This window comes from Lolium perenne, chromosome 4 (assembly GCF_019359855.2).
Source record: "Lolium perenne isolate Kyuss_39 chromosome 4, Kyuss_2.0, whole genome shotgun sequence".
Classification (NCBI taxonomy): domain Eukaryota; kingdom Viridiplantae; phylum Streptophyta; class Magnoliopsida; order Poales; family Poaceae; genus Lolium; species Lolium perenne.
This window is the reverse complement of record NC_067247.2, coordinates 264,782,543-264,809,687: the sequence shown is the minus strand read 5'-3', so window position 1 is coordinate 264,809,687 and position 27,145 is coordinate 264,782,543. Positions and strand designations below refer to the sequence as shown.

At 44.6% G+C, this 27,145-nt stretch overlaps 2 protein-coding genes across 2 annotated transcripts; one reads left to right on the top strand and one right to left on the bottom strand.

The window, feature by feature from the left end:
- Positions 1–13,211: 13,211 nt before the first annotated feature.
- Positions 13,212–14,907, bottom strand: LOC127331607 (stress-related protein). The gene is made up of 4 exons (XM_051357782.2): positions 14,761–14,907; positions 14,407–14,667; positions 13,733–13,891; positions 13,212–13,626 (listed from the first exon to the last, which is right to left on the bottom strand). The coding sequence occupies exons 1-4, from the start codon at positions 14,806–14,808 to the stop codon at positions 13,471–13,473; spliced, it is 624 nt and encodes a 207-aa protein (XP_051213742.1). The 5' UTR covers positions 14,809–14,907; the 3' UTR covers positions 13,212–13,470.
- A 5,733-nt stretch (positions 14,908–20,640) lies between these two features.
- LOC139839345 (uncharacterized) lies at positions 20,641–24,559 on the top strand. Its single transcript, XM_071829397.1, has 7 exons — positions 20,641–20,937; positions 20,994–21,222; positions 21,810–21,931; positions 22,508–23,009; positions 23,073–23,295; positions 24,051–24,064; positions 24,156–24,559. The coding sequence occupies exons 1-7, from the start codon at positions 20,641–20,643 to the stop codon at positions 24,557–24,559; spliced, it is 1,791 nt and encodes a 596-aa protein (XP_071685498.1).
- Positions 24,560–27,145: the final 2,586 nt, after the last annotated feature.

Here is a 27,145-nt window from a genome sequence, read left to right as displayed (position 1 = left end):
TCTGATGAAATCAAAAACTCTTTGACTATTTCATCTGGTGAAGATTCCAACTCCGTGATACTCACTTCATCCAATTGAAGTTTGTATACCTATTTAGTATTCTACGGACTAGCAAAACAATTGGTTGTATCTTGTATACACCTTTAATACACACGTCTGAAAAGTAATGTGTTTTGCCATCCTACTAGCATATCTCATAAAAGAAATATGTAGTGATTACTAGAATAATCCACATAGACTATAAGCATTGCTACGGAAGATCTAATCTTATCGTAGTCAACTCTTTGAACTTTGTCGTAAACAATTTTTCGACAAGTCTAGCTTCTTCAAGGATATTTCATCCAAGTCCATCAATTTTATAGATCTTTTTACTTTCAAAAAGTATTTATCTATCTTGGATTTCATGACGTATAGCCATTTTAACGGAGTCAGGGCCCATCATAACTTCTTTGTTTGTAGTTGGTTTATCATTGTTCAAAATCAATCCTTTGTCCACAAATCATTTATTTGATCACAAAGTAAACCATACCTACAAGGTTCAATATGTACTTCGATCTCCATGGCTAAAACACTTTGTAGTCATGGGAGCCATGATCGTCGTGGCCGCTTCCGGAACCAATTCCGATGCTGCGCTACTCTGATCATTATGCTCTGGTTCATAAACTTTATCAAGTTCTATTGTCCTCCCACTCAAAAATTTCGCTAGAAACAATTTCTTGGAAATAAGAAACATTGACAAACTCTTTTGTCTTTGTCTCCATAGTGGGAAGAATTCCCAATCAATTCTCTGGGATAACCAACAAAGACATTCATCCGATTTTGGTTGTAAACTTATTTACTTATGCTATGCATACCAAAATTTAAGAAAGGACTATTAGGGTTCATACCCATGCCATAGCTCGTATGGTGTCATTTCTACGGATCATGATGATGCTCTATACAGTGTAAAAGCGGTAGTCTCTAAAGCATAATCCACAAAAAATATAATGGCTTTATTTTATTTTATCTCATCATTAATCCAACAAAGTTTGGATACATCTCTTGGATACTTCATCATCACTATGATACTCCAAGAAACGTGAGTTGTAGAACAATTTCATAACTCTCTTAGATGTTCGCTAAAACTCATAATTCAAATATTTCCACCATGATCCAATCATAGATATTTGACTTTTCTATTACGATGATTTCCTACTTCATGCTGAAAATTATTTGATTCCATTCAAATGTTTCAAACTTCTTCCTTATCGAATATATCCATATATACTCAATTCATTGTTGAAAGTTTTCATGAAGTAGAAGAATCTCCCGCACACAACTATGTCCAGTGAACCACATATATCATCATGTATTTTTCCACTAAGTTAGTTGCCCGTTCAACTCTTGGCCTATGAACGGTATTTTAATCATTCTCTTTAGAAAAGATTTGCAAGCACCAAATGATTCAAAAATCAAATTACTCCAAAAATCCATTTCATGGAGTTTCTTCATGCGTTCCTTTCTAACATGACCTAAATGGCGGTTCCACAAATAAGTGGAATTCAAATCATTTGCCTTATGGTATTTTAGCGTCAGTGTTATGTATGTGTGTTTCACCATTAATATTTATAATAACTTATCCATCATACATGGAGTAATGTCATAATTTGAACAACTCATTGTTTTCATTTGACCAGAGCAAAATAACAATTATTAAGTTCTTTATTATAAATTCTAAGGGCTAGATAGAATGCCAACGACGAACATAATAACACTTTATTTTGTTCCAGACGTGTATTCCTATCATATTTCTTGTCAGTCACTTAGGCCATTGTATTCTTGTATTGTGTTGTTTTGTATGACACTTCATACCAACCAATATGGTACTAATACCCAAGAATTTCATTGTGTGATCTAACTAGGAATACAACCATAACATGTATATCATTTATATACACCTGAGCTAGACTTTCTAGTGTTTTCTTTCTGCCAATAATCTTTTGTAGTTTCTCTTTTAGCTTTCCTCATTATTCAGAAAAACACTTCAACATCAATAACTTCTAGGTTTGTTGGTCAAATACCAATAACCTTGAGGTTCTTACTTTGAAGTTGATCATCATATGTCAAGTGTTCCGGATTTCACTATTAGTAACCTTGTAATATGATGAACAATTTCACTCATAATTTTATCCATTGTATCATGATGACTTTCTGAGACCATGTCTGTACATGCTAGGCTCGTAAAGTTTAACCTTAGTATTCGCATATGCAAATCTGGCTTGCACCCGTTGTATGCACACGTAGAATCTATAACACCCGATCATCACGTGATGCTTCGATACGACGAGTCTTAGCAACGGTGCATACTAAGGATGATAACTTCATGGATATGCGAATATTGTTAGTGCCCCAATAGTTGGAGGATTGGGATGCCTTGCGTCTTCAACCTTCGTACATTCCCATAAAACTTATGAGTTTATGTAGTCTCACCAAATTATATTCTATCATCTTGCAATAAGGTCTTAGATATCATATATATCTCATACCTTGATTATTTCTGAAAACTAAATTTTCAGCTCCTTACTTTTCAAACAGATTTGAACTTCGAGTTTCACGGAGACAAGATAACTTTATGTACTAATTGAAACCATAGCTCTTTGAATCAACAATGTGAGGTTTACTAAAAGTTTGCTATAGGACTTAATCACTTCTTGATTCTTTAACAATATGGTACCAGTCCGTAAAGTTTCTTGTCAGATTTTAACAGTATTTCTATCTCAATAACAAGACTAGCGCATGGTAGAAAACGGATGCCAATACTACAAAATTAATTCAAAATACTACTCAGACTATGTTTATGATAAATAGTTCATGTTTTAATCTAATTACTAATGAACTCCCACTTAATACAACATCCCTCATAGTTGTTAAGTGGTACACGATCCAAATCCACTACACCAAAACCGATCATCACGTGAGATGATGTATCTTCAATAGTGAACATCAACATGTTGATCATATCATCCATATGACTGGTGTTCAACCTTTCGGTTTCCGTTGTCCCGAGGCCATGTCTGTACATGCTAGGCTCGTCAAGCAAACCCAAGTATTCCGCGTGTGCAACATGGCTTACACCCGTTGTATATGAACGTTGAATCTATCACATCCGATCATCACGAGATGCTTTGAAATGACGAACTTTGGCAACGGTGCATACGAGGGGAGAACACTTTATTATCTTGATATTAATGTGAGGGATCATCTTATAATGCTACCGTCGCGTTCTAAGCAAAATAAGATGCATAAAGGATTAACATCACATGCAATTCATATGTGATATGATATGGCCCTTTTGTCTTTGCGCCTTTGATCTTCATCTCCAAAGCACGGACATGATCTCCATCATCAACGGGCATGATCTCCATCATCGTCGGTGTAGCGTCAAGGTTCATGGCGCCGTCTTCATGGTTGTTCACCTCATGTAGCAACTATTACAACTACTTTGAAATACTACTCAACATGAAATTTAAAGACAACCATAAGGCTCCTGCCGGTTGCCACAATACAATAATGATCATCTCATACATATTCATCATCACATTATGGCCATATCACATCACCAAACCCTGCAAAAACAAGTTAGACGTCTCTAATTTGGTTTGCATATTTTACGTGGTTTAGGGTTTTCGAGAGAGATCTAATCTACCTACGAACATGAACCACAACGGTGATACTAATGTTGTCAATAGAAGAGTAAATTGAATCTTCACTATAGTAGGAGAGGCAGACACCCGCAAAGCCTCTTATGCAATACAAGTTGCATGTCGAACGAGGAACAAGTCTCATGAACACGGTCATGTAAAGTTAGTCCGGGCCGCTTCATCCCACTATGCCACAAAGATGCAAAGTACTCAAACTAAAGACAACAAGAGCATCAACGCCCACAAAACCATTGTGTTCTACTCGTGCAACCATCTATGCATAGACACGGCTCTGATACCACTGTTGGGATACGTTGCATAGAAAACAAAAAATTTCCTACCGCGAGAACGCAATCCAAGCCAAGATGCAATCTAGAAGATGGGAGCAACGAGGGGATGAACGAGACTAACCCTTGAAGATTTCCAAAGCCTATAAGAGTAGGCTCTTATTGCTGCGGTAGACGATCACTTGCCGCTTGCAAAAGCGCGTAGAAGATCTTGATCACGGTGCCACGATCGGGCAGCACCTCCGTACTCGGTCACACGTTCGGTGTTGATGACGATGTCCTTCTCCCCGTTCCAGTGGGCAGCGGAAGTAGTAGATCCTCCTTGGAATCCCGACAGCACGACAGCGTGGTGGCGGTGTCGATGGAGATCTCCGGCGGAGCTTCGCTAAGCATATGCGGGAGAGGTGGTGGAGGAGAGGTAGCTAGGGTTTGGGGAGAGGGGGCTTGGGCGCCGTCCCTCAAAGGGGTGCGGCCAAGGCTGAGCCAAGAGTGGCCGGCCACCCTCCCCTTGCCCCTCATTATATAGGTGGAAGCCCCAAGAGTTGTGGTCTAAGTCTTCGAATAAGACCCCAACACCAAAACTTCCCAAAGGTGGGAAACCTACTCAAGGGGGGAGTCCTACCCAAGGTGGGACTCCCACCTTTTCCTTGAGGTGGGGCTGGCTAGCCACCAAGGTGGAGCCCACCTGGGACTCCACCCCCTTAGGGTTTGGCCGGCCATGCTAGTGGAGTCCCTTCCATAGTGCCGTTCTTCCGGACTTTTCTAGAACTTTCTAGAACCTGCCATAAATGCACCGGATCATTTCCAAACTTGGAATATGACTTCCTATATATGAATCTTATTCTCCGGACCATTCCGGAACTCCTCGTGATGTCCTGGATCCCATCCGAGACTCCGAACAAAACTTCGAACTCCATTCCAAATTCCATATCTACTTAAACGACATCAAACCTTAAGTGTGTCACCCTACGGTTCGCGAACTATGTAGACATGGTTGAGACTTCTCTCCGACCAATAACCAATAGCGGGATCTGGAGATCCATAATGGCTCCCACATATTCAACGATGACTTTAGTGATCGAATGAACCATTCACATACGATACCAATTCCCTTTGTCACGCGATATTTTACTTGTCCGAGGTTTGATCATCGGTGTCACTCTATACCTTGTTCAACCTCGTCTCCTGACAAGTACTCTTTACTCGTACCGTGGTATGTGGTCTCTTATGAACTTATTCATATGCTTGCAAGACATTAGACGACATTCCACCGAGAGGGCCCAGAGTATATCTATCCGTCATCGGGATGGACAAATCCCACTGTTGATCCATATGCCTCAACTCATACTTTCCGGATACTTAATCCCACCTTTATAACCACCCATTTACGCAGTGGCGTTTGATGTAATCAAAGTACCTTTCCGGTATAAGTGATTTATATGATCTCATGGTCATAAGGACTAGGTAACTATGTATCGAAAGCTTATAGCAAATAACTTAATGACGTGATCTTATGCTACGCTTAATTGGGTGTGTCCATTATATCATTCACATAATTACATAACCTTGTTATTAATAACATCCAATGTTCATGATCATGAAACGATGATCATCTATTAATCAATAAGCTAGTTATACAAGAGGCTTACTAGGGACTCCTTGTTGTTCACATAACACACATGTATCAATGTTTCGGTTAATACAATTATAGCATGGTATGTAAACATTACCATAAACTCAAAGATATTATAATAACCATTTTATTATTGCCTCTTGGGCATATCTCCAACATCCCCATTGTTCTTCATCTCCAATCTCATCTTAGCATTTGTTGCTTGGGTGGGATTTGAGAGTGAAGGACTTGAACACCTCTAGTGTTCTTGCTTTGCATCATTGCATAGTGTTGAGCTCTCCACCACGATTAGTTCGAGTGAGAGACCATGAGCTTGTTACTCTTGGAGGGAAACCTCCTAGTTGGCTTGGCGGTTGGTGCTCCGGTGATCTCTTCAAGAAGATTGTGAAGAGGCCCGGGCTTCTCCTTCGTGGAGCTTGTGAAGTGGTTGTGGAACTTGCCATCTCCGGAGCGGAGGAAAAGCTAACCATAAGGAAATGGCCATTATCCTTCGTGGGTGTGGTTCGGAGAATAGGGTGAGCCTTCGTGGTGCGGGGAATCCTTCGTGGGACCTCCACTCCTCCAAACGTGATATACCTTCTTGCAAAGGAAGGGAACACGGGAATACATCCTCGTCTCCGCGTGCCTCGGTTATTTCTATACCCGAGCTCTATTTCCTTGTGATAGCCATCGTTCTTGAAGTACATATATCTTGCTATCACTTGTGCTACATATATCTTGTGCCTATCTTGCTTAGCTCTAGTTGCTATTGTTACACTTAGTTGAGCTTAGCATATTTAGGGTTTGTGCTTGTAGACTAAACGTTAGTTTAATTCCGCATTCTTACAAGACAAATCCGTAAGAGTTTTTAATTGCCTATTCACCCCCCCTCTAGGCGACATCTCGATCTTTCAACTCCCCTATTTTAGAGGCGCCTATAGTCCAATCTGGTCAGCGTCTCTCCTGGAGCGCCGCACGCCCTCTGCCTTAGGCGGTAGTTAGTTGGGCCGCAGCCCACAGAAACATGTTTATTTTTCATTCTTCGTTTCAAAAAAAGTCCAAAAAAAACTTAATATGTTTTACAAACTTATTTTTAAATAATTTGGAAATTTTGAAAAAATTAATTTTTCCAAAATTAAATTTTTTAGAGAACCGAAAATTTATTTAGATTGAACTTTTTTTAAAAATGAATATTTTTAAAAATCTATTTTTTTCCGAATATGGACATTTCTCAAATTTGAACATTTTAAGATTTAAATATTTTTAATTTGAATTTTTTTAAAAGTGAACATTTCTGGAATTTGAAAATGTTCAAGATTGAATAATTTCTCGAGAAATTCTAATATTGTTAATCTAAGTATTTTCAAAATTTAAACATTTTTCGAGATTGAATATTTTTTTATTTTTTTCAATTCAAATTTAAACATTTCAAGATTAATTTTTTTCAAATTTGAATATTTTCGATATTGAACATATTTTGAATATGAATATTTTTATATTTAAACATTTTACATTTAAAACATTTATTAAATTTAAACATTTTTTAAAATGCACATATTTGAAATTTATTTAAAAAGTCTTAAGACCGAAAAAAGAAATAGAAAAGAAAAATGAAAAAAATCAGAAAAATGAAAAATGAAAAAACATGAGTTGGGCTGACCAGGCTGGCCCATACCCCGCGCGGGGTAGTGGGGTGCGCGGTAACCGCCGAGCTGGTCGGCATATAGGGTTCTCCTTGTGTTTTTGTCATCGACAATATCCTAGTGGTCCTATTTGACGCCTTCAACAGGAGAAACCGCATCGATGCACACGTCATGCATCATGGGCCGTGGCTAGCATCGCCCTCGTCTTATTTTTCTATATTCCACCGCGTTCCCTTGACCCTTGTACCCTCCGTTGGCCAAGCCGCCTTCAGTCACCACTAGCGATCGGCACCCTCCTCGCCGCCCCGCCCTCCTCCACTGCGGCCCATCGCCAGTCCGCCACTGCTCGAGGCATGCCTCTAACCCCCTGCACCAAACCATAAGACCTCACTAGTGACCACGAGCCTTGCACCTGACCTCCTAATATAAGTTTCTTCCTCATCTTCAATGATTTCGGCCATGAGCACATCGTCTTCTTCATCTTAGGTGACCACCGCACCTCTCTTCCGTCTCTAGTCTCGCTTCGACCGCCAAACAGGTCGCGTCCTAGGTCTCTCCCCCACGCGAGCTACGAAGCGCTAAGGGGTGAGTGAAACGTCAAATAGGAATTGTCGGCATAGGGTGGTCCTATTTGATGCCTTCATCCTATTAATGAGAAAACGAGCACTCTGACTATGTCTTTATTCATAAAGAAGAATTGTGCTCCCTTGCACTGTGCACCAACTTCATAAACAACTTCTTGTTCATTGATGGTGCTTCGGTGATGGCGCCAGACAATCTTGTTGGCAGTTATTGTGGAAGCGGTTGGGAAACCCCAAGAGGAAGGTGTTGAGCACAACATCAAGTTTCCTCTCAGTACGAAACCAATGTTTAATCGATCAGTAGGAGAAAGGCGTGACTTCTGAAGGTGTTGCTAGCTGACTAGTGGTAGGGCGCACTACCGGCGTTAGCAACAACGTGGAACCTGCACACAACCAAAGTACTTTGCTCTAACTTGAAGTGAGGTTGTTGATATCACCGGTTTGCTGAACACAAAGGATTAGACGTATCGAGTGGAAAGAGATGTTTGCACAAAGTAAACAGAATAAGATTCCTGTACATGAATTTATCAATGTAACAGAAACAAGACCGGGGTCCATAGTTCACTAGAGGTGTCTTTCCATAAAGATAAATAGCATATTTGGTGAACAAATTACAGCTGGCAGTTGACATATCGACCATACATGACAAGATGATTACTACGAGATTTGATTGCAGCATTACAACATAATACATAGACCGTAATCCAACTGCGTCTATGACTAATAATCCATCTTTCGGTTATTGTCTGAACCCCTTTCAGTATTAAGTTGCAAGCAATAGATTATCGCATTAAGAAATGTGTGTAATGTAAACAATAGAATTACCTCTGGATAAAACATTGTTGTTTTCTCCCTAGTAGAAACATCGCATCTACAATATTAGAAGTTATTGTTACTCTCCTAGAAAACTAGAGGCATGAACCTACTATCGAGCATAAATATCCCCTCTTGGAGTCAAGGGTATCTACTTGGCCAGAGTATCCACTAGCAACAGAGAGCATGCAAGATCACAAATAACATATGACATGAATATACAATCAAACTCAACATAGTATACAATATTCATTGGATCTCAGCAAAAACAACATGTAGGATTACATAAGGATGATCTTGATCATGTAGGGCAGCTCACAAGATCTAAACATGAAGCACAAACTGGAAAAGACAACCATCTAGCTACTGCTATGGACCCATAGTCCAGGGATGAACTACTCACGCATCACTTCAGAGGCGGGCATGACGATGTAGATGCCTCCGGCGATGATTTTCCCCTTCCGACAGGGTGCCGGGAAGAGCTCCAGAACCACCCGAGATGGGTTCTGCGATGGCAGCTACGACGGAACTTTTCGTGGATGGAGGCTCGGGTATCCAGGGTTTTCCTGAGAAGATGTATAAATAGGCGGAGGATTTAGGTCGGTGGGGTGCATAGGGGGCCCACACCCCCTTGGCGCAGGCCAAGGCCAGGCCGCGCCAAGGGCAGGTCTGGCCACCCTGTGGCGCCTCTTTGACCCCCCCTCTGGATTTCATCTTTGCTTCGGTAAAATATTGACTTCGGTTTTTGTTTCGTTCAATTCCGAGAATATTTCCTGCACAACTTTTCTGAAATACGAAAACAACAGAACAGAGGGAAATGGCACTGTGGCATCTTGTTAATAGGTCGGTCCCGGAAATCATGTAAAAGTGCAACGAAGTGTAAGCAAAGCATATATGAATTGGTGTAAAACAAGCATGGAACATCAAAAATTATAGATACGTTTGAGACGTATCATTCATCCTAAACCGGCGCCAAAATCCTTTTGGGTAGCAGTTGCACAATCGACAAAGTAGACGACATATAGCATGGTTTCATGCCCTTTGTCCTTTACATTTCCTTGGCCTTCATCCTCCCAATCCTAGAACCTCCACGAATAGGAGCGATATTGTTCACCTCGGCCGCTTGCAATTGTAGAAGACAAGCAAGGATGGTCAAAGCTCTTCTTGATTGGTGGCGGTAACTTCTTCCTCTTCAAGAAAACCATGTATAATCTCGATGCCACTATCCATAACCTATGGATGAAATAAAGAATAAAGTGAGTCGACTGATCGCCACGCGAGGGCAACATGATCTAGAAAAGAAGCCTACTTAGGCAAAGAGCCACGAAAAGTTAAGGATTAGTAGTTCTTTTTCGAAATCGATTTCGAAAAAGAATGGATTCGGCCTTATACATACGCGAGGAAGGTAATCATGAAAGAAAGAAGACGAGTTCTTCTTTCTTTTATCACTTAGGAGACGTGCGAGATGAAAGTCTCATGCACGGTTTTGCATGAGAAAGAAGCGAGAAATCCTCTTTTCGACTCTGACTCTCCCACTCCAGTCGTTGCTTTTCTTCATCTTACTTCAAAAGTAGCTGCTTCAGCTTTAGCCACAACACATTGCGTGCAAGCTAGTTGCGAGGTCTCCGCGCATTGAGATGTGTGGATAGGAGGATAACCGAGGCGGTTGGGATCGATGTAGGCAAAACTACACTATCCACGACAAGAGGGGTCATGGTGGCAACGATGGCTCTGGCGGTGCCAATTTGGCGAGGGTGGATGAGGGCGTTTGAGCGAGAGAGGCGATGTGGTGGAGGGAAATGTGGCTAGTTCGATGAATGGTGGCGCCCTCTTATTGTTGCACAAAAATGGCTTCTGCCACGCGCCCGAGGCCACCTCATGTGGTGTGAGGTTGTCCCACGGACATCGGGCGGTTTTTGGACCGCGCAAAACCCAAACAGTCTTTAAGGGTCACCGAGTGAGCGTGTTTTTTGGTATGTGTTCCTATAAGTCTTTAGGGAGGCATTTGAAGACACGATTGGATACACTCTTATTCCTTATCGTCTGTTATGGGACCGAAGCAACAATATACAACCATGCCACACGGATAGGCAAAACACATAGAAGGAGGAAAGCTTCTAACGTAAAGATGGCAAAACCAAAAAAAAAAAACGAAGCAAGTAGCAAAGAAAACCTCCAGACATCTATTTATGGACGGATGTAAATATATCCATGTGTTTACCTTTTAGATTTGTTTAGAACTTCATCCTTAATAAACATATGTCTTAGATTTATCTATATCTGAAATCTATATACATTTAAATTTAGAAAAATCTAAAATAGATAGAGGTAGTATGACTTTTTGGCAGAACCGAAATGGGCGTTGAGGAGCACTAGTTGTAGCTTGATCATAATTGGATCACTCCATCATATGTATGCAGTACCGCGGTAGCGAAACGGTATCGCTCCGCGTCGTCCCCCGCGGGCGACCGGGGCGAACCCTAGCCCCAACCGCGCCGCCACCCCTCTTCCTCCCCTCCTCCCCCGCCGCCGCCGGCGAGCGCCGCCGGGCAAAGCCCGCGCGGTGCCGGCGGCGGTGGGTTCTCTCTCATCCGCGCGCGAGGGAGGCTGCGCGGGGCAGGCTCGGCTGGCGGCGGTGCTCCTCGGGGCTTCAAGAGCTCGGTCCGGCGGTGGTGGCAGGGCGTGACGGCGGCGGTCCCAGGCGGAGGTGGTGGCGGGCGCGGTGCGTGGCCATGGGCGGCAGCGGAGGGCGACGGCGGAGGGGGCCTGCTGGCGGCGCGGCCCGGATTGGGGCCAGTTGGGCTCCGATCTGGGCTCCGCGGGCCTTGTCCAGGGCCAGGTGGGTCTCGAGACGGCCAGCCGGCGGGGCGGTCCCCTTGTTGCACTGCTGCTCGTGCTAGGTCTGGGCCAGGCGGGCCCAGATCCGGCGGCCCTGGCAGCGCGGCGTCCGACCCCTCTCTCGTCCGGGAAGGTCGTTGGGATGCCTTGCTGCCATTCAAAGGCGAGATCTTGGATGCCGACAAAGTGACCGGCTCGATCGGCGGCGTGGCAGTGTCGGTAACGGCGCGGTGATGTCCCCGGGCGTTGCGGCGAGGGTGCTTCTTTGCGGCAGTGTGCGGCCTTGGCCATGGCTGTCTTGCGGGAAGTGAGGTCGCGGGGACGCTGCGCATGGTACCTGGCTAACACATTGCGGTTTGGTTGGGGGCGACTTGGCTAGGTTTGGGGCGGAGCTACAGATAGATGGCTTAGGCGGCATGGGTGTAGCAGCGTGGCGGCACAGCTAATGGGACTTGATCGAGACCTAGCAGGCGGCTGGGCATGATCTTGGCCTAATTGGTAGTGCTACTGCGTCCGGACGACGGTCACCTCGCGTGGCGGAGGGCGGATCCCCTCCCCTGGCTGCCGTTGGCCTGATGGCTGTTGGCTATGTGTCGGCCTGCCCTGTCCAATCCGCCGGCCTTGCGGTGTTGTGGCTAGGCCATGGGCTCGAGTTCGTGGGATGCCGGGGCGGCGGCCCTGGAAGGTGGATTGCGCGGTTGGCTCTACGGCGGGCAACGTTGCGGTGGTGGTGGTCTCACTCTTCGGCCATGAGGATGGCGTGGAGCGGACGGCGGGAGATCCTGGTGTTGGCGGCACTTCGGCTGTGGCAGCTCCCAGATCGTGGTTTGGGAACCTTCCTAGGGGGCAGCGGGCGGCTGAGTTCTCGGGCGTGGTGTGAGGCTACTTCCGGGCGAAAGCTCAGCGCTGAGGCGCCAACGACGGCGATGCCCGCGGGTGTCGTAACCCTCTTGGGGGCGTCGTTGTGGGTACCCTCCCCGCGGTACGGCTCCGGGTGAAAACCCTAGACCTCGCGGTCTCGACGACGGCGGCGTAATGCGTCGTTACCCTCTTGGGGGCGTCGTTGTGGAGCCCCGACTCGACTCAGTCTGTTCCAATGTCGTCGCTAGTTTTGGTTTTCCTTGTTCTTTTTTGTTTATCCTTTGATCTGCTTTGTAAGAGGTTCTCCTCTCCACCATGTATCGGTTCGGCCGTTGCGGCTTTATTTATAAAGCGGGGCGAATGCCTATTTCGAGAGATGTATGCAGTACCGCGCACATGACGAAAATTCTCACGCATACGAATCACATCAGCGGTAACATCGATCTGCGATTTCCGAAAGGAATTACACACGCATGAGACTAGGGATGGCAACCGCAGGGTATGAGTACGAGTAGAGCCATCCCGTACCCGGCCGTACCCGCCGCATTAATCAAGAGCGTGTGTTTGTCACTTGTCAATGTCCAAGGACGACGTCGACGAATCATAGAATGCAGCATCTCAGAAGTTGCAAGTACATGCGGAGAGAAAGACCATAGGCTGCGACCATTCACGTGATAAGGTCGAAATGATAAGCCGGCCATCCCAACTCCCAGGGCTGATCGATCGGTCGATTTCCGATGCCGAGTTAGAATTGCACGACATATCCATGAACGCACACACATCTCTCACCTCATCACCACATTGCGGCTTGTGTTTCTCATCGCCGTTTCGAACGAGTCGCTAGCCAGCCGGAAGAACACCGACGGGCCTATGGAAAACTGTGTTCTCTCTCCACAAATAAATTTACTTCTAGCTTTTATTCTCGGTCAAACTCATATAAGTTTAACCAATTTTATACAATAGCAAGACCAAGAATAGGTTTGTATACTGGCATTGTCCACGAACAATATTGGCGCCGGCGTCACCGCAGTGAGCCACCGGGGTACATCGTCTATATCAAGTTACGACGATCTGTGTTTCTCTAGGTTCAGAAGCAATTTCTCATGTCTCAGACGCTCTGACAGTAACCGTACGTTGAACGGCTCAATTCGCGCATCACCTGGCATCGTTCACCTCCACCTCCATGCCGCGGTCGGTGAAGAACTTGGCGATGAGCTTGGTCGGGACGCGCGGGATGCACCGCGAACCGGCGACCGCCCTGTTGTACTTCTCGGCCCAGTGCACGGCGGCCGGGACGGCGACCTGCGCCACCTGCGGGAACAGCGGAAGCCTGTTAAAAGGATCTCCAGGTGGATACAGCGAGGAGACCCACCGCCGGCCCAAAGCGCAGGTAGAGGTTCTTGGCCATTGACTCCACCTTCTTCACGTACGCCGAGCGGCTGGCGTGGTCGGCGCCAGAGGCGAGGAGCTCCTTCGCCACCCCCGGCGCGGCTTGTGCTGCGGCGTAGGCTCGGGACGAGGCGGCCTTCAGGCTCGACCGAAGCTTCCGGTCCAGTTTCAGCACCATTTCATCGACCTGTCATCATTGAATTGAGGTGTATCCATTGACAAGAATGAGCAGACATTATTTGATTGATCAGAGCATCCGGTGGCCAGAGTTAATAAACAGTTCGCCAGATTCTACCATGGCATTTGCTCACAAACAAAGACTCTAAATGATCAAACAGGACATGCATATATCTAAAATTCCTACATTATCTAGAGCAGAGCAGTGATTTGCCAGAATGTTAAGCCGATGACAAGAACGAAATTCTAATGCCGAACAAGCCAACTGCGGATCTTCCAACTGCAGCCTGCAGGTGACAACCTTTCACCTCTGAACATTGATCTAGAGCTAGCAATTCGCCACAACATTGGGCACTCCGCCAGACGCTAATTGCAACCAGATTAAGGGAATGTGCCGTGAGTCCGTGACTAATTGTATCAATTCTCCCATGCCAAAATATATATGGCTGTAGGTTCCGACAGAATTATCAACCAGAACAACACGATCTCTGTACGGGGAAAAAAGCTAGGGGATCGGCAACGCACCTTGCGATCCAGGAACACGAGGAGGACGAGTGGGGTACCGCGGAAGCGGGCGTAGACGGGCCCGACGACGCGTCCCACCACCGACTCGACGGTGTCGACCTTGGGGCGGTGAGTGCCGGCGCGGCTCTTGGCGAGGCCGTAGAGCGCCACGAGGCACACCACCGCGCGCGCCGCCGCGATCCGCACGAGCTCCAGGCGCCTCAGCCTCGGCCTCGGCACCGCCTTCGGCTTATCATCCTGCTCCTCCTCGCGCGACGGCTCCTTATTGAATCAAAGAAATCGAAAGTGAGATCACACACGTACGCATGATCGCGCGCGCGCGATCCTGACGCATGGTATGATCCTCTCGCTTACGGTTACGGGTGGTTTCTGATGCGCTTCGCGCTCTGCTTCCGCCGCCATCGCTCGGGATCTTCGACGGAGACACGCGCGGCAGGGCGTCCGACGAAGCGACGACACGCGGGGTTGGCGCACCTCGGCGAGACGGACGGAGAGGGGAGAACGGGCGGTTGTATTAGGAGGAAGCGAGGGTGCTGCGCGGCCGTTCGATCCGTGGCGGGTTTGTATCCGACGCCGCAGGGTGGCTGAATAACCGCAGCAACGCGATTTGCGACGGTGCGGTGCCACGACGATCGATGCAAGTGTATTTTGGGGCTTTCTCCCTGCAGGCTGCAGCCCATTAGGCCGTAGAAGCTTCTTTAATCCCTCCATTTCAGTTTACTAGTTCTACGCGTATCTCTAGGTAGTTAATTTGACTAACTTAACATAAAATATATATTAAAAAATATACCATTAGAAATTTTAGGTTTTATACTTTTTAATGGTATAATTTTTATATTATTTAATTTATGTTATATAGATCAAATTGACGATCTACGTACACGTGCACGCTTAGTAAACTGAAATAGAGGGAGTATCGTATATTTTACATCACCTCAACAATTATATATCACCTGGCTTTATTCTTTTTCCTGTTTTTACATAATTTGATTTTTTTCCAGAATCCACATGCTTCACCGTGGTGATGTATTTTACATCACCACGCGTGATGATGTATATTTCAGATTTGCAAATATATGGATAAAACTCATATCAAAATATTCATGGTGAAACTTGATTGTTAAAAGTTTACCTTCAGTTAGATGTACCTACAAGTTATGTTCAAATCCAAAGCAAAGTAATAATAGTTATTTTTTAGAGTTTAGAACGATTAAAGTAAACGAGATTGTGTAAATGCTAGAAAGGTAAATGAAACCCAGTAAGGGTAAAGCCTTCTCGGCGCGTTGAGGATCCACCTCTAGCCTAGGTATGGTGATTAGGAATATCAATTTTATCTTTTATATATGTCTGTGTGTGGCAAGGTTTCTCGTATGGATGCTCCTAAAAGCACTGTTTCACGTCCCTCACAACCACTATCTTCCCAATTTGCATGCTACACTAGGTCCAATAATTAAGGGTCTCCCCATGGTCATGATCATAGGTAATGTTCTTTATTATCCTCGTATATACATGATTGACAGAGGCGGTGGACTGATGTCACTTGTACGCCCACGTACCGCCAACCATATGCAACGACGATTCTTTCAAACATTTATTGGGAAAATATTATGTGATCGACAACACACAACATCGTTGATAAGAGCCAACACACTTCATAACTATTAGACAATCAACAAACTTTATTTCATTTCATAATTTGGCTAGGGTTGACGAGGGTTAACTTTGGCAATGCCCATAATGATGGACTTGGATTTCTAGGAAGGAGAACACTAGCAAATCAACAAACCGATCAGCGAAACTAGATAACCGATGAAAAGTATGATCAAGGACGAATCACCAAGATTGTATTATTCAAGATCTAGGGTTACATGGTGTCGCGTATAGTTTAATCTGTGTCCCCTCGGTGGCCCCTCCTAAGCCTTTATACTATATACTAGGCTAGGTCTCAGAATCCACCTCGAGGAATAGTTGGATCATATAAGTTGGTTACCCGATATGGGCCAAATTTTCCTATTTAAATATGTACTAGGTTTTGACTCCACGTCGGTTTCTTCATGGGCCTTCGCCTATTCCTTCCTGGACTTTGCACCAGGGATGGTAATACCGAGTACCCTGATATGGTATACCCATGTCAAGGGTTTCTTCATCTTGTCAAGAACAAATAGATCTACTCACACATGGAGGCAAATAACATCATCATAAATCTATGAATGAAAAATGGAAGATCGAATGGATAGAAATACGAATCCAACTCAAGGTTAAGGATTACAAAGAGATGCCCAATGATGATGATGGTGATGATCATGATGATGAAGATCGATGCCTTGGCCTCCTATGATCTAGTAGCGGTGATGATGGATCCCTTCTTGTGAGTTCCCCTCTGAATCCCTCCTAGAGATCAGGTTTCGTGGTTTTTTGGTGGCTCTGTATTTAACTTCTTAGATCCATCTTCACAAAGGTGATTATATTTGACGAGGCAGTGCTAATGATGGGTGGTATGGTCAGGCGGTACGGGTAGGCCTGACCATACCACTAGTCGTTAAAGCATCTAGAGACGTCTCTGCGCGAATTTTTTCCTTGGCTCGGTTTGGTTAATTGTTAGAAGGTCTTTATTGCTTCAAATCACCATTATTTCGCCCAGATTTGGTCCCTTTTACATTGGTTGCAAAGCCTCCTCTTTATTTCCAAGGTTACCTGAAACAAACATAATAGGTGTGTGCCAATGCGGTAAAATACGAAAATCCTAACATTACTTAGGCATTTAGGTGATTTAAAACATGTTGCTTTTTGTGCTCATCAACATTAGACTATTGCTCATCGCTCAGGAAGGTAGCAACTTAAGTGAACATGGTCAACTTGTTCATGAGATGCGAGCTGATAAAATAAATGAGGGCAAAGAATAAGTAATTACTTTATAAAACATGAGACTAATCTTGGGTTCTACCTAACATATATAAATAAAATGGTTTAAGAGGCTTCCACATATTTTCATAGGAGACTTTTATATTGGATAAAATTGCAGTATGGTCCATAAAGTTCAATTAAGTAAGCATGATGAGGGGGCACCAAACCTTATTTGAAATAACACATGACTTTCTTGAATGTGGAACATGAACATTCAGCTTTCAGTCTCTTTCACTGTCGTAAATATGTCTATTTATTTATGGCACTTTTCTCTTGTTCTATTTTCATTCTTTTGACTTCTTTTCCCTTCTTCCTTCTTTCTCTTTTCTTTTTATTTGATAAAACCCGCGCCAAGAACTAGACATGTTTTTAAACGGCACGTGAGATGACATTAAAGAGATCGAGGACAAGGTTTAACTTCAAAGGTTATCATGAAAGCAATTCATTATTTGTGATTTGTATGTTTACCTCAACTTGTACTTACTTTCAAGAACAAAATTTGCCTTAAAAAGTTCTAACTTTGATATTTTTGTTCAATATTTGGATCCACATAGATATGAGAGTGTGAAAGTCTCTATAGCATTTTCATCATACAAGTGAAGTAAATGTCAACGTAGTCCTCACAATAAACAAAAGCGATGACAAACTGAATTCTTCATTCATAAAAACGGCTCGTAGCCCAAAGGATAAATTTCATCCCCTTATAAAGAGCTGATGATGATGCAAATTTCTAAATGCAACAAGAAAAAATATCTAAGTATTGCTAGGAAACTATTGAAAAGATAAAGATTAAAAGGTATTAAAAATCCTTCTTGCTTGAAAAACAAGCGAGGGAGGATGAAATAAGCCCTTGCGATTATTTGGTACCATGGTTTGGCGAACGTGGACGATCTACTATCGTGTTGATAAGGACATTCTGAAGTATCCTATTTGACTCTTCAAGAGTAGCAATACGCCCGATTGCTCTTGCGCACGTTCTTCACGCAACTTGTCCAAGCTATCAAGAAAGGATCCACAAATAGTGTTGAGCTCCTTCTTATCTTCAAGACCCGGATATCTATGAAGCCACACGAGGAGTGGCACGGGGAGTTCTTCGCCAACATGTTTGCCCTCAACAAGTCTGGACCTGATTTCAACTCACGCATCATCAACCGTGTCGGTAAGCTTGAAGAGTATCAAAAGGAAGAACTTAATTCATAGAGATATTGTGAGTTATCGTCTTAACAAGCTAGAAGATAATAAGGAGCTCAACACTATTTGTGGAGCCTTTGTTGATAGCTTGGACAAGCTTTAACCCCGTCAAACAACTTTACGACCGGCGGTACGGTCGTGATGACCGTACCCCGTGACCTTACCACTTGCCTGGATGAGATATTTTCCTACTAATTAATGACGAGAAAGATGATATGGTATATATCATACTATGTTGCAATATCATAACACCGTAGAACTAGAAAAATTAATGATAAATAAATCTTTACACATATTTGCATCGAGATTTTACAAATTGATAAATACAATAAGATAATGATACTACTATATAATTCTACATATTCTATGGTCACTAGTGAATGATACTTACCATTATGATCAGCCTTATGCCACCCGAATACGAGCTCTGGAGATGATGGTGGATTTAGGGAATATAGAAGCAGAGTTAAATACGACACCAATCATAAAGGTCCAAGCACCTAGGATATCGAACTAGCTTGGAACCATGTTTTACTGAGGATTTTTGTTCGATTGGGTTGCTTGTCTCATAACTTGGATAATGGTCTCTTTCGGTGCACACATTGTGACGAGTTTTTACAAGAGCCAAGTCAGAACAAGTGTGGACACAATCACATGGAGCGGACTCTGGTTTATTTCGCTAATATGACACTGAATTATAGTTTTCTATCGAAATACCTTTAACTAAAGTAGAATCATATTATTTTACATGGCTTGTTAGAGATAGGACTAATTTCAGGTCTGAGATTTGTCATGGCTATCTCTTTCTGTAGGCGTGTTTTTCATGTGTATTATGCTTATATGTGCAACACAATTTTTTTAAAGGATAATGACAACACACAAACATTTAACTAGTAGTCTACCTCTTCACAATGTTCAGGTGACTCCAAGTTAATTTGGTCCCCTAGAAAGCCAATTGTCGTGCTAGATAGACACTCACCACCTGAGCACTGTTAGAATATGTATTAGGGCCTTTTATTTCTGGTGTTTATGGATCATACGACCTGTGTATGTTCCAGGATATTGTAAACCGTTTAGCCCACGTTTTGGCTTTGATATAACACGCAACCGAGACCGAGAACAAGGTCATCGTTCAACCCAAAACACAAACATGGTATCAGAGCTATCCTCTTCCCTGACCTAGCTGTTTGCCGCCGCCGCCGCTGTTCTTAGCCGCCGCCGCCGCCGCTACAAAAACCACACAACCACGCCACCGCAGCAGCCCCTCTGCCGCCGTCGCGTTCAAATTCTACAACCCAAAAATCCTCGACACAACCAGGCCGCTGCCGTCGTCGCTGTTCTCAGCCTCCACCGCCGCCGCCCATACAGACAAACATCGCCGCCGCTCCAACAGCTCTCTCTGTTGTCGCTGCCGCCACAGCCTCTCTGTTGCCGTCGCTGCGACAGATCGATCGGTTCCCAGACAAATGACACAGGTCTTCTGAAGCCCAGATCGGTGCACCATGAGTTCGTCAGCTTCCATGTCCAGCTCGGCTCTCGCTGCAGCTCTGGGCGCGCCCCCGGCACAGCAGTTAACCCGCAGCAATTTCTTGAAATGGAAGGCCTTGGTCCTCCCTGCCTTCCGTGGAGCAAACGTGATGTCCCTCCTTGATGGCTCAGATCGGGCACCTGCCAAAACGGTGGAAGTTGAAGATTCTGAGAAGAATAAAATTCAAGTACCAAATTCTGCATATGTTGATTGGATGGCAAGAGATCAGCAGGTCCTCCGATTCCTTCTCAATAGACTGTCACCGGATGTTCTTTCACATCTTTTGGAGGTAACATCCACTGCTGAAGCCTGGAAAGCCATCAATGCTATGTTCAAGACGGCGTCCCGAACCAAAGTACAACATCTTCGTGGAGAACTCAATGACACCAAGAAACTCTCTATGACAGCGGATCAGTACTATACCAAGATGAAGAGCTTCGCTTCAGAACTTTCTGCCCTTGGCAAACCCGTGGTAGATGATGAGCTTCTTGGGTATCTACTACATGGTCTTGACAAAGGCGAGTACAATGCCCTCATCACCACGGTGAATGGAAATCCTGACACATCGCTTGATGAGTTCTATGAATAGCTATGTTCCTATGACATGCGCAATGGAGTCGAGGAGAATGGCTCTTTTGTATCTTCTGCAAATCTGGCGCGCCGCGGTGATCAGCGCCCTCGTGGTCGCACGCCTCCTCCTCCTCGTGTTCGCAGTCCTGACCGTGGTCCCTATCGTGGAGGTGGTGGCAATGGCTACCGTGATGAAGACCGTGGCAACTGGCGACGTGACGATGATCGTGGCAGCTGGCGCCGTGATGAGCGCCGTGGTGACCGTGGTGACCGTCGAGATGACCGACGTGACAGACGCCGGGATGATGGTGGTGGTGATCGTTTTCGCCGTTCTGATGGTGGTGGTCGTCGTTTAGATCGTGTCCCCACTCCATATGTTGATACTGAATGCCAGATTTGCAAGAAACATGGCCATCCTGCAAATGAGTGCTGGTGGCGCTACTCAGATGATAAGAAGGACAGAGATAATGGTGGAAAGGGGGCACACCTTGTTTCATATGGTGTTGACACAAACTGGTACACTGACACAGGCGCCACTGATCACATCACCAGTGAACTAGACAAGCTTCTTATAGCCAACAAGTACAATGGGCAGGATCGGGTCCGTACTGCTGAAGGTACAGGTATGCACATTGGTCATATTGGTCAATTTTGCGCACTCCTCATGGTTCCTTTGATCTAAATAATGTTCTCCATGTTCCTAGTGCATCAAAAAATCTTTTGTCTGTTCATCGCTTTACCCTTGATAATCATGTCTTTATTGAGTTTCATCCTTTCTTCTTCTTAATCAAGGACCAAGCAACACGAAGAATTCTGTTTAGAGGCCCCTGCTGGGGTGGTCTCTACCCCTTGGTGCCCATGTTCCATGAGACCGCCAAGCACGCCTTCATCGCAATAAAGCCGTCATCTTCTACATGGCATCGCCGCTTAGGACATCCATCTTCATTCGTGGTTCAACAAGTTCTTAGGAGAAATAAAATAACTTACACCCCAGAGAGTACCCCATATGTCTGTGACTCTTGTCAGTTGGCAAAGAGCCACCAGTTACCATATCCCATGTCATCTAGTGTCTCCACTGCTCCCTTGGAGCAAGTATTCTCTGATGTATGGGGCCCTGCTCCACTTTCTGTGGGAAAACATGCATATTATGTAAGCTTTATTGATGATTTTAGCAAATTTACCTGGATCTATTTGCTTAAAAAGCGTTCAGATGTTTATCAAGCTTTCCTTAATTATCAGCAGTATGTTGAGCGCAAGTTTGATAGGAAAATTGTTACTATGCAAACTGATTGGGGTGGTGAGTATGAGAAGTTAAATGGGTTCTTTCAAAAAGTTGGTATTACACATCATGTTTCATGTCCTCATGCCCATCAACAAAATGGTTCAGCTGAAAGAAAACATCGTCATATAGTTGAAGTTGGTCTTGCCTTGCTTGCAAATGCATCCATGCCTCTCAAATTTTGGGATGAAGCGTTTATTACTGCAACTTTTCTCATCAACTTACTTCCTACCAAAGTTCTAAATTTTGAAACTCCTACTGAACGGCTTCTTCATGTCACTCCAAATTATGATGCTCTCAGAACTTTTGGTTGTGCCTGTTGGCCTAATCTTCGTCCCTACAACAAACGCAAGCTTGCTTTCCATTCTACACGGTGTGCTTTCCTTGGCTATAGTCCTCTCCATAAAGGTGTCAAATGCCTAGATATATCTACAGGACGTGTGTACATCTCTCGTGATGTGGTCTTTGATGAAAATGTTTTCCCCTTTGCATCACTCCATCCTAATGCCGGTGCTGTTCTTAAAAAGGAAATTTTGCTTCTTCCTTCCTCTACATCCAATCCCCATGAGAGTGCACATAATTGTAATAACCATGTTGTGCCTATTGTGCCTGTAACTAATGTGCTGCAGGAAGATGAGTTTTCAGGAGAAAATTCCAGTGAAAATACTGGAGAAAACGGCTCAGCAAATGACGTTGAGTCTCAGTCACAAAATGACGAAAATAGCGCTGAATCCGGAGTTGCTTCGCCTGACACTCCTGATCCCGAGAACGCACGATCCGAGGGAGATTCTCCCGCCCAGCCCACCGTCGCGTCAACCAGGGGGGCAGTCGCGACCGCGTGTGGTGGCCACGCGCCTGCTGGGTCCCGCCTGCATGCGTCTGCCTCCCCACAGCGCATGCGTGTCGCCTCTCCACTGCGCGCGCACGTTCCGCCGCATGCGGACGAATCAGAGACAGGGTCTCTGTCTCCATCTTCAGGATCCTCTGTGCCAAGCATTGGTGCAGCTGACAGTGGGGGCGAAAATCCCAGCGAAAATTCTGTTGATAATTCTGCTGATAACCAGTCTGATGGAAATTCTGCTGCTCCTCCGCCACCCTCACCACCTGGTGTTCGTACCAGGTTGCAAAAAGGTATACGTCATCCAAAACGATATACTGATGGTACAATTAGATATGGTTTGTTGTCATCTACAGGTGAACCATATACACTCACGGAGGCTCTCAATGATCCTAATTGGCGTCAAGCTATGGAGGAAGAATACAATGCACTTATTGACAACAAGACTTGGCATCTTGTTCCTCTAAACAGCAAGAAAAACTTGATTGACTGTAAATGGGTATATCGTATCAAGAAAAAGGCAGATGGCTCTATTGACAGATATAAAGCAAGGTTAGTTGCAAAAGGGTTCAAGCAGAGGTATGGCATTGATTATGAAGATACCTTTAGTCCTGTGGTGAAAATTGCAACTATCAGAATTGTTCTGTCTCTTTCTGTTTCTCGTGGATGGAGCTTACGACAGCTAGATGTCAAGAACGCGTTTCTTCATGGTGTTCTGGAAGAGGAGGTCTACATGAAACAACCTCCAGGTTTTGAGAATCCTCACGCTCCGCATCATATTTGCAGACTTGACAAAGCATTATATGGACTAAAACAAGCACCTCGAGCCTGGTATTCTAGATTGAGTTCTAAGTTGTGTGAGCTTGGTTTTACACCATCAAAGGCTGACACTTCATTATTTCTCTTTAAAAGGTCAGGTATTGCTATGTTTGTTCTGATTTATGTTGATGATATCATAGTCACAGGCTCTTCTGATTATGCCATTACTGCCCTTCTTCGAGATCTAAATAAGAACTTTGCTATTAAGGATCTGGGAGACTTACATTTTTTCCTTGGTATTGAGGTGAAAAAGACACACAATGGTCTACTTCTGACATAGGAGAAATATGCTTCAGAGTTACTTGACAAAGTTGGTATGCTCAGCTGTAAACCTGCGCCTACACCTTTATCTTCTTCAGAACAGTTATCTCTCACAGATGGTACACCTCTTGGCTCTGAGGACAGTACTCAATACAGAAGCATTGTTGGAGCTCTACAGTACTTGACCTTGACACGCCCTGACTTGGCTTTTTCGGTAAATAAGGTTTGTCAGTATCTTCATGCTCCAACTACAGAACACTGGACAGCTGTAAAGCGCATACTCAGATATGTGAAAGATACGTTGAAACTCGGAATTACCTTTACAAAGTCATCATCTACTTTGTTGAGTGCCTTTTCAGATGCAGACTGGGCTGGTTGTCTGGATGATAGACGTTCTACAGGTGGTTTTGCCATATTTGTTGGACCAAATCTGGTCTCATGGAGTGCCAGGAAGCAGGCTACAGTGTCTCGATCTAGCACTGAGGCTGAATATAAAGCTCTAGCCAATGCCACAGCTGAATTGATTTGGGTTGAAGCTCTTCTCATTGAACTTGGAGTAAAGTTGTTAAAAAAACCAAGTCTTTGGTGTGACAACCTAGGAGCTACTTATTTTTCTGCAAATCCAGTGTTTCATGCTCGTACTAAACATATTGAAATTGATTTTCATTTTGTCAGAGAAAGAGTTGCTAATAATAGACTGGCTATTAGGTTTGTTTCAAGCAAAGACCAAGTGGCAGATGGATTTACAAAGGCTCTTCGGTGAAGAAGTTAGATGAATTCAAACATAATCTCAACCTTTCAAAAGGTTTAGATTAAGAGAGGGTGTTAGAATATGTATTAGGGCCTTTTATTTCTGGTGTTTATGGATCATACGACCTGTGTATGTTCCAGGTGTAGGATAACGTTGCATAGAAAACAAAAATTTTCCTACCGCAATCCAAGCCAAGATGCAATCTAGAAGATGGTAGCAACGAGGGGGTATCGAGTCTCACCCTTGAAGAGATTCCAAAGCCTACAAGATGAGGCTCTTGTTGCTGCGGTAGACGATCACTTGCCGCTTGCAAAAGCGCGTAGAAGATCTTGATCACGATCGGTTCCGGCGCCACGAACGGGCAGCACCTCCGTACTCGGTCACACGTTCGGTTGTTGATGAAGACGACGTCCACCTCCCCGTTCCAGCGGGCAGCGGAAGTAGTAGCTCCTCTTGAATCCGACAGCACGACGGCGTGGTGTCGGTGGCGGTGAAGAAGTCCGGCGGAGCTTCGCTAAGCTACGCGGGCAATATGGAGGAGTGGGGGGGCGGCTAGGGTTTGGGAGGGGTGGCCGGCCACTCTATGGGGGGCGGCCAGCTTGTGGTCTTAGGGTGGCCGGCCCCCTCCCTTGGCCCCTCATTATATAGGTGGATCCCAAGTGTTGGTGTCCAAGTCTTCGAATAAGACCCGAAACCAAAACCTTCCATAAGAGGGGGAAACCTAGCCCAACTAGGACTCCCACCCAAAGGTGGGATTTCCACCTCCCATGTGGGGGGGTGGCCGGCCCCCTATGGTGGAGTCCACTTGGGACTCCACCCCATCTAGGGCTGGCCGGCCATGGAGGTGGAGTCCCATGTGGACTCCACCTTCCTTGGTGGTTTCTTCCGGACTTTTCTAGAACCTTCTAGAACCTTCCATAGAACCTTCCGCGACATTTTATTTCACATAAAATGACATCCTATATATGAATCTTATTCTCCGGACCATTCCTAACTCCTCGTGATGTCCGGGATCTCATCCAGACTCCGAACAAATATTCGAACTCCATTCCATATTCAAATACTACCATTTCAACATCCAACTTTAAGTGTGTCACCCTACGGTTCGTGAACTATGCGGACATGGTTGAGTACTTACTCCGACCAATAACCAATAGCGGGATACGGAGATCCATAATGGCTCCCACATATTCAACGATGACTTTAGTGATCGAATGAACCATTCACATATATTACCAATTCCCTTTGTCTCGCGATATTTTACTTGTCCGAGGTTTGATCTTCGGTATCACTCTATACCTTGTTCAACCTCGTCTCCGACAAGTACTCTTTACTCGTACCGTGGTATGTGGTCTCTTATGAACTCATTCATATGCTTGCAAGACATTTAGACGACATTCCACCGAGAGGGCCCAGAGTATATCTATCCGTCATCGGGATGGACAAATCCCACCGTTGATCCATATGCCTCAACTCATACTTTCCGGATACTTAATCCCACCTTTATAGCCACCCATTTACGCAGTGGTGTTTGGTGTAATCAAAGTACCTTTCCGGTATAAGTGATTTACATGATCTCATGGTCATAAGGACTAGGTAACTATGTATCAAAAGCTTATAGCAAATAACTTAATGACGAGATCTTATGCTACGCTTAATTGGGTGTGTCCATTACATCATTCACACAATGACATAACCTTGTTATTAATAACATCCAATGTTCATGATTATGAAACTAATCATCCATTAATCAACAAGCTAGTTTAAGAGGCATACTAGGGACTTCTTGTTTGTCTACATATCACACATGTACTAATGTTTCGGTTAATACAATTCTAGCATGATATATAAACATTTATCATAAACATTAAGATATAAATAATAACCACTTTATTATTGCCTCTAGGGCATATCTCCTTCGATCTCCCACTTGCACTAGAGTCAATAATCTAGATTACATTGTAATATACCTAACACCCATGGCATTCTGGTGTTGGTCATGCTTTGCCCTAGGGAGAGCTTTAGTCAACGGATCTGCTACATTCGGATCGGTGTGTACTTTGCAAATCTTTACTTCTCCATCTTCGATGTACTCGCGAATCGAGTGGTAACGCAGCTTGATATGCTTCAGCCTCTTGTGTGACCTTGGCTCTTGTGCATTGGCGATGGCACCCATGTTATCACAAGAAATGATTAATGGGTCCAATGCACTAGGAACCACACCGAGCTCTACAATGAACCTCTTCATCCATACCGCTTCGATGAAGCCTCTGAAGCCGCTTATGTACTCTGATTCTCGTTGAAGACTTCGCCACCGTGCACCGCTTCGAGCTTGCCCAGCTTTGCTCGCAGCACCATTCAATATAAACACGTACCTGCATTGTGACTTAGAGTCATCAGGATCAGTGTTCCAACTTGCATCGGTGTAACCGTTTACAACGAGCTCTTGGTCTCCTCCATAACAAAGAAACATATCCTTAGTTCTTTTCAAGTACTTCAGGATATTCTTGACCGCTGTCCAGTGTTCCATTCCTGGATCACTTTGATATCTGCTAGTCGGACTAACAAGCATGTGCTATATCCGGTCTAGTACATAGC